The sequence below is a fragment of the Melospiza melodia genome, chromosome 3, assembly GCF_035770615.1.
Source record: "Melospiza melodia melodia isolate bMelMel2 chromosome 3, bMelMel2.pri, whole genome shotgun sequence".
Lineage (NCBI taxonomy): Eukaryota > Metazoa > Chordata > Aves > Passeriformes > Passerellidae > Melospiza > Melospiza melodia.
Window position 1 is genome coordinate 61,225,437 of NC_086196.1, and position 8,434 is coordinate 61,233,870.

Here is an 8,434-nt window from a genome sequence, read left to right on the forward strand (position 1 = left end):
ATGGAGGAAGTATGTGGTAGGCAGTTCAGGAAGGCTGTACCTTCCCAGTACCTCAGCCAGTGGGGAAAGGAGGAGGTTGGGAGTTTATAACAGGTGTGCCCCCAGTGAACTCTCTCCCTTTATTAGAACAAATTTGCAGCACTCCTCTGTCTCCTTTGTGGACACTGGCTTTCCACAGCGTGGCTTTTCTGCTCACACAGGGGCTTTCCAGGGTCCTTCCACCATCTGGGACCAACATATGACAGGAGGAGCTGGAGTCAAGCCTCACCTAGTTTTTAGGTGGCCAACTCCCTTTGGTGCTGGCCATCACCAGGCAATTGATTGGGCTCCCAGGACTGTCCAGGAGACAGAGAAATGGACCAGTGAGGTCTGTGAAGAGTCCAGAGGAAAGGACCACAGGAAAGGACCACTGGAAATTTCACTGCTGAGTACAATGATTCAAAACAGAATCCTCAAAGCAAAACAGCAAGCCTTTCCATCATCTAGAATTCAACAATAAGCAAAGCAACACATCATCATGCTTTAACATTTCTTGTAGTTTTCACCAATGCTTTATTGGGAAGTGAACTGCAATGCCTTTACACTATTCATTAGCCTTTGGTTACACTACACATTATTTGGTAGCCACATAACTGAAGAAGTTAGGTGCTATTCAAACCAGTGAGACAAAGCAGAGGGTTTTAGAGTTTGTGTAACACATGGAAATGCTACATGTTTTCCTGCTGCTCACAGGTGTGTACCATCACTTGTTTTGGGAGGGCAGATCAAATGTCTAGTAGTAGGAAACTGTTGTTTCAGATACTCTTTCATTAATTTCCTAAGGCAGAATATACAGAGCATTTAAGTCAAATATAGCCTCAGGCTTCTACTGAAACAAAAATTATGAGCAAGTTCTTCCTAGTGTTGAAAGAGACAAGGGTTACTGTGAGTTAGCAACAACGAGACCTCTTTTCTTGGCTATCACTCAGCAGTCAGAAACTGAGCTGAAAGACTGAATTCTTTCTGCTGTACAGATTTATTCCCTCTGTAACATTTCTTTTTGAAAGACTGCTTAAGGCTGCTCCTTAAAAGAGTTTTGCTTGGAATAATGTAAGTAAGATTATGACTTTTATAAGCATGCCACTACTCCAGTCAAAAGTAGCCTGACTTTTATTTTCTAGTATACAAGATAGGATATGAAGCCTTCAGGATATTTTGACTTCATAAAAAAATATACTGAAGTTTCTTTTTTGCCACCTCATTGATGCTCATCAGTAGTAACACAGGAGTTGTTGTCATTGCTAGTTTAAATCTAATCAGTGTGATATGCAGTGAGCTTCTGGTCACTTATCTTTTGACAGCGTTTATTGAAATATTAACATAATCAATGTTCAAGAGGAGAATCTGTTTAAGTACTCTTCCAGAAAATGATTGAGTGTTCCTAACTGGAAACAATTTGCAGTGACATCACAGGACAAGAGAAAAGGAATCCAAGTGAGGTCCCAGGGGATAGTTTTGGAGGAGACTCTGAACATGACTGATTCCTCTCTATTAAGCAAATTTCACAAACACTGTTTCAGATTTTGTCCAGGAGTCTGAAAATGGGTCTCTTTTATACAATATACTTCACTGGAACTAAGTGAGAGTCACCATGTGGTTAGGATTCAAAATTTCAATCCAGTAGCCATCAGGATCCTGAACAAATGCAAGTCCTTTCATTTTACCTATTAGGGAAAAAACAAAAGATAAAATTAAGACTACATGACTGGTTCTAAATGTCAAATATGATCACTTTGAAAAATATTTTTCCTTTTGCATGAGAATTAGTTCAAATTTAGATGGATAATTCGAAAAACATCCAGATTAGTTTTTAATCAGCATTAGATCTTTGTATGCAAAAGTGTCAATCCTACTCTCAATAAAGCAGTAGTTAAAAGTCACCTTGCAATTCCATCTTGTTGATTGAAGTTTTTTGCATACGCCCCAGTAAGTATTCATCCTCGAAATTCAGGAAAATATTTTTGTGCTCTGGGGATGTTTTGATATATTTTCTTGAGCTGGCTTTGCTGTTATAAAATCCTATGTTCCTCTACCCTATTAATCTCCCATCATTTCTGACTCCACACTGAACTTTCACCATAAAAATTTTACCTCTGACATGGTTTACAGTATACTTCTGCATCACTTCATAAAGCAGAGAAATGCAGGACACAATTGTTATAAATTTTACTGTTTATATTATTCCTTAAAACAGGGTCCCCAAAAGTTCTTTTCAACGGTAGATCAGGATAGCACAGGTCAGCATGTTATCTTTTAAGTGTTAACCACAAACTTGTAGTTATAGTTGCTCCGATAAGTTATTTACTGTAACAGAACCAGCCTAGCTCTTAATATTTTCTAGTCACAAGAACAACTGAGAAAATAGATGTTTGACCAGTAAAGCAGGAAAGTAAACCCAAGGCTTGATCTCCCAGCTTGCTCTGCAAAAAATGTGAAGCCCAAAACTACTTCCTCCTCCTTGTCATTGCTGCATCAATTTTGTTTCTGAATTTTAAAGAAGAGCTTTTGTTCTGCCCCCACCCCTTGTCTGCTTCAGGAGTTCTTGTGATTCTCTCCATATATAGTCTAAGCTTTTACTTCTATGTCGTTTCATTCCTACCACTGCACTAAGTCAGCAACTCTCATTTCAAGCCTCTCACTGTTTAACAAACAGACAAATTAAAAAAGGCTCAGAAACTCTAAAATGCTAGAAATACCAAGATCTATTCTTAATTCAAGAAATCAAGTTACGTTTACAGCTATATTTCTTATTTTGCTTCAGCTGAGAACACAGAGAATAAGATGAAAATTACTTAAATCTGTTTTAATTACTAGTATTACATGTCTGTTTTTGAATGCATCAATTCTAAAAATCTCATGAGGTCTTTTTATGTAAGAGAATCCAGCTGAAAAATGCAAGACTTCTCACCACTTGCAATATTTTCACATACACATTCTTTGCTTATATACTCTCTAGACATTTGTGCTATACATTATGCAAGTCAATTATTATATAAACTAATGGGGCTATTCCTACCAAAGCTGAAAAAGCCAGTTAAAAATATAATAACTAGTAGGTTGTATAGCAGGTGTTAGGTGGATTTACATGAAAATAGCCAGAAAAGTCAAGAATGACTCAGTTCAAATGAGTAGGAATTATTGTTTCCTGACTTATTTTCCTAAGCAGATTGTTATTCCTTCTTATTTCCAAGCAGATGTGCCATGTAAATTTGATCCATGTTACAGTAATTCTGTAACAACTCTAGGCAGCAGTATACATGACATGTCAGGCTGCATACAGAAAGCATGTAGCAGACCGATTTATTATTGTTACTGAGATGAATCTATTGCCAGTTTTGCCCACTCTATAAGGTGGTGCAGGAGTAACTGGTTCTAGAAACCTCTAAGCAGTGGCAACTCCTAGCAACACGTTACACAGCTTTCCAGGAAGATCTCATACACAGAATATACTAAAACAAAAAAAAATTACTTGCATTTCTGATCAAGACTTACCATCATCTGGTTTCTTCACAAATTTCACTCCTAGTTCTTCAAACCTCTTACAAGCTTTATAGACATCAGGAACAGCAATTCCAATGTGTCCTGTGCAAGAAGGTAAAAGAGTGAAGTGCATTATAAATATTGCTGAGTGTTCTCTGGAAGTTAGTTCAGTATTTCATGCTGTAGTTCACATAAATTAAGACTATATTTAAGAACAAACTCCAGGAAGAGCATTTTGGATATTAACATTATTCTTCTTCAAACAGTTGTCTTTTGATAATGCCTTTTAAACACAAATGTTAGAGTTGAAGTATCTTGTGTTGTTTAGACAAGAACTTTATTTAGAATAGGAAAAACCAAGATTTTCAATCAAACTGTTATATCAGCATGTTCTTCCTTGAAGCAGAGCTCCATAGCAGGATTTTGCTGTATTTGCCCTGTTTGACAGCACATGGACTTCACCATTAATGCTGTTTTTGCAGAGACTGACACTAGTGCTATGCAAGGACTGAGCTTACAAATCACTTCAGGAGCTTTAAATGTCAAGTGACTGGACCAAGTGTGAAAACTTATTTCACAGCAGTGACCTTTCAAGCACTCAAGAGTATCAAATCAAGCCACACAAATAATATCCTCAGTGCTATAGATGAGTGGAATTGTCCTCCTACCTTAAAATCATTAACTAGTGGATTATACAGCAGAAATCCAAGATTAAATCAGTTTAAGCACCATGATAATCTAATATACAACCACAACTGATGTTCTTCACTCAGTAGTTACAATTAGCATGTGTTGGCTTGCCAGAGGATTAGATTCTTGATAAAGAGTGAAGCTATGGCTCATTACTCTGAAACACATTGCTTCATTTATTTTCATCATCCTTCACAGGATACATGTTGAAAGAAGAGAGATAAAGGATGAAAGGCAAGTTTTCTGCTTTCCAAGAGTTAGTACATTTTATTTCAAATATTAAAAACTATAAACACAAGACTAAAGACCTACCAAATCCACGGGGATCTGAGTTGCCATTGTGGTAAGACTGATTGTCATCGTTTTCAGTGCCCCAGTTGCTGTAAGAAGTAATTATTACATATTGAAGAAAAGCATTAAAATTAACTCATTCTAAATGTTCCGTTTCCTTGGGGAGGGTAAATTGTTTCTCCTAAAAAAAGAGAGAATTTCAGCTGTTGGCTGCATTCATTAAACTACAAAGATCTTCCTTAGTTATGGGTTCCAGGGATGGTCTTGGGACTAATCCAGCCATGTTCACATTCCCTCACTATTATTTAGGCTCCACATTTGAATGAGTCAGGAGTACTCCTGTCTCATTCAGCTTAGGGAGGTTTTGCTGCACAAATCAGTTGAGCTACCCATCACTGGGGAACAGCAAGTGAGGGTAGCAGGTCATGCAGTTAAGACAGCATTTGGGAGATTGTGTCTGCACAATTATAATGATTAGGAGCATTAACCAAATTGTCCTGTTTACAGGAAGCACATGTTTTGACTTAATACCTCTTCAGATTAGATTCCAAAAGCAATAGTTACCCATTATTAGGATGCTTTGGGGATCCAAAGAAAGGTCCCTAAATTACTTACACACATGGCATGCATATAAAATGTATCAAGTACTGTTTCATATTAGTGTTCACCTAGCAGTTTGAAAGAGCTCTGAAAGAGGAAGATTAACCTTTCCAAGTATCCAATCTCGGATATATTCTAAGTTTGTATGACAGTGAAGATGTATCCCAAGTAATGATCACATTTTTTATTAAATCTAATGGGGTTTACACTTATCCAATACTTTTTAATCACTGTTACAAAGTGTCATCTCTCCTTATGTAAATACTTACTGTGTCAGTTCAAGTGTAGCTTTTCTAGAGAAGGTCCAGGGTGTTCTCTCAGCTTTATCTTTTGGGATATCGTTTTTATCTTCATACCCCAGGAAATAGAGTGAGAACTTCATAGTAGGAAAGTCAAATTTTTGAAGCAGTCTAAAGGGCAACAATTATTTTGAAATAATAACTTAAAAGTGTAGTCAGGCAGCTTGCAAATAAACCAAGATGCTTCTCCTATAGAAGAGTTATTTCCATGAATTTTTATTGTTCTATAATCCATGCCTTAAAATAGCTACATTTTAAACTATCAAATAAAAATACCCCAGAACACCTTACAAACCTACAAAATTTAAAATAATCAGATGTTTAAAAACCAAACTACCAGTAACTGAATAGAAAAGTCAGTACAAAGGCTTGGATCTTCAGATTGTCACACTGTTACTTAACTGTGTTTTCACAGGAAAACCTGTAACCACTTTAAAAATCACCAAGGAATAAAAATATATACTTTGACTCTTACTCATTCTAGAGAGCTCACTGGTACCAGACAAAGTTTAAGAACACAGCAAACATACCTTTAGAGGAAATACATTTGCAGTTTCAATAGCTAGCTTTAATGATAAAATCCCTTTCAGATGTAACAATTTAATAAATTAAAAATACATGAAGCATACATTTTTATGTAAGACATTTAATTGGAACAAGTAGGCATGCAAAATTAATCTAATTTCTTTTTTACAAGGCATTTAATTTTTATTTTCACACATTTTCACTACAGTGGAAGTAATTTATTTTATTTCAGTCTGGACTCATTTCACGATATTTAAAAACATAACTCAAATGCTAAGAAGGCACAAAACCCCCAGCATAAACGTGTTAAGCTACTGCATGGCATCTGCCTTCCAAAAGCCCTCTCCAAAAGACTGAGTCTGGACTTTGTCTTTATCCTTTATTGATTTATTCTCATGTGATTGGAGGCAGTCATAAGCCTCCTCATTATAAGCGCAGTCATAAAAGTTACCAGTCAGCTGCAGGCTCAGTGAAGAGGAAGTAAGCAAGTTGTACCCTGATAATTAATGACCTATTCAAGAAAAAACGAAATTTCTAGTCAAGGCCAATATTAGTTCATTTGCAGCTTAGGCATCTACAGCTTACTGCCAGACCATCCAACTAAGCATCAGCTGATGGGACAGCATTGTTTATGTAGTTAGACCAATTAATATAATTACATCCAAAAAAAAAGAGTTATTTTCAGAAGAACAGAAAAGAACTCCAAACTTATCACGGCATACAAATTCCACTCACGTCATTCCAAGTATCCTTGTATAAAAATCCAATGATTTCTTCGGATCCTTTACTCTTAACATTGTCTGCTGAAATATAAAATCCTGAGGGGAAAAAAGGTTTATACTTTATATATCAACCAGAATTGAATTATGGGTATTAACAAAGATGCCAGTTAGTAATGACTCTAAAAGCAGGAGGCTCAGAAGTAAGAAAGAGAATTACTTCAAGTGTAAATAAAAGAGAATTACTTCAAGTGTAAATAAAATCTTTTGTTCTGATTCTATACATACAAATTTGTGTTAAATACATATGTCTTTGTAACGTAATGTTTAAAACATTAAACATTGATGGTACCATGAGTGGTATCATTCAATATGTATTACCAGATGCATCAAAACAGAGTATCCTTATATTTATTTTATGGGGCTGTAGCATACATGAACAACTTCACACACAAGTGCAACAGACACATGAATATTCAATATTGAGCCTCCTAGACTCCTGAGCTCATTATTTTTATTATTTCATGGCACAGGTATTGAACTTCTGTCAAGCTTGATTATATCTTGGCAGCAAAACCGGCCTACCACTCTGTAAGGATATTTTGTTGAAGCTCCAAGGTAACTATATACCAAGAGGCTTGTGAACGACCAAGCGGATAAAAAGTACGTGGTATAATAGTTGACAGATGTAACGGGGGGTGGGGGGGGGGGGGGGGGGGGGGGCGGGAGAGGCGAATAAAAATAATTCAACTACAATGTTCTCCTAATAAAAAGTGAAAAGGTTTGGGGCGTTTTGACGGATTTGTGTGCGCCGCCCGGGCAGGGACCGGCCGGAGCGCCGCGGAGCGCTCGCTCAGAGCCAGGACAGCCGCGGGCCCGGCCGAGCGCGCCCCGCGGGCTTCAGCGGCTCACAGGGACCGGCCCGGACCGGCCGCCCCTCGCCATGACCCCGAACCCCGCCCGGCTGGCTGACAGACACCCCGCCAGGGCAGCTCCGGGCCCGGCCACCCTTCGCTGCCCCGCCGGGACCCGGCCCGGCCCCATGGCGGCTCCCAAGCCCCGCACGTCCGCCCGCTAAGGCGCCGTGAGGGGACCGGGAAGGAGCGGGCGCCACAGCCCCGGGGCGCGCCCGTCACCGCCACCCAGCCCACCTTGGTGCTGGCATCTGGCTCCGAGCAGGCAGCGTAGGCTGCCTCGTCCGTGAGCCCGCTGGGTTCCGCGGGGGCCGCCATGTCGGGAGAGGAGGGCAGAGGGGAGGAGGAGGAGGAGGAAAGGGAGGAGGAGCAGACGGGAAGGCGGCGCTGCGCCCCACGCCACCAGCGGCCCGGCCGCTCCGTCGCAAGGATGCCCGAGGAGTGCTGCGGAGGTGTGGGATCAGATGGAGGTCTGCCGGTTCATCCCTAACTCAGAGCGAGCCTCTCAAGCTCTGAATCAAGCTTTTCAATTTTTGTTTTTCTGTAAATCAGTAGTTTTATCTGCACAGTTATGATTAAGAAACTGCATTGTGAATGTCGTCTGCTTGGCTAATCTTCTGTTTTAAGGAAAAGAGAAAGCAATCCTACATGATGAATGGGCTCTCTGGACTAGAGCCACCAAGAGTGAAGTCAGCAAAACTGAGCAGTAAGTGGGAAAAAGATAATCCCAGCAATGAGCAATTGCAACTCTGACTCATTGACCACCCACTCAAAAGGGACCCCAGACTCAAATGGAAGGAAGAATTGCGCCTGTGGACACAACTAGCCGAGCCACAACTAGCAGAGACACAACCAGCAAACACGAGGTTGAGCACTA

The 8,434-nt window shown here is 39.6% G+C and overlaps 1 protein-coding gene across 1 annotated transcript; it reads right to left on the reverse strand.

Annotated features, from left to right (window-relative positions):
* Nucleotides 1-528: 528 nt before the first annotated feature.
* Nucleotides 529-7,906, reverse strand: GLO1 (glyoxalase I). The gene is made up of 6 exons (XM_063152005.1): nucleotides 7,795-7,906; nucleotides 6,660-6,742; nucleotides 5,370-5,510; nucleotides 4,522-4,589; nucleotides 3,532-3,621; nucleotides 529-1,703 (listed from the first exon to the last, which is right to left on the reverse strand). The coding sequence occupies exons 1-6, from the start codon at nucleotides 7,873-7,875 to the stop codon at nucleotides 1,615-1,617; spliced, it is 552 nt and encodes a 183-aa protein (XP_063008075.1). The 5' UTR covers nucleotides 7,876-7,906; the 3' UTR covers nucleotides 529-1,614.
* Nucleotides 7,907-8,434: the final 528 nt, after the last annotated feature.

What these genes read in the sequence shown, in the direction of transcription:
- GLO1 (XM_063152005.1), bottom strand. Translation starts at nt 7,875, where the DNA reads ATGGCGGCCCCCGCGGAACCCAGCGGGCTCACGGACGAGGCAGCCTAC. An exon ending in AGCCAGATGCCAGCACCAAG is followed by an intron (nt 6,743 to 7,794) that starts GTGGGCTGGGTG and finishes TTTTCCCCTCAG; the next exon opens with GATTTTATATTTCAGCAGAC. An exon ending in ACAAGGATACTTGGAATGAC is followed by an intron (nt 5,511 to 6,659) that starts GTGAGTGGAATT and finishes GTTGCCCTTTAG; the next exon opens with ACTGCTTCAAAAATTTGACT.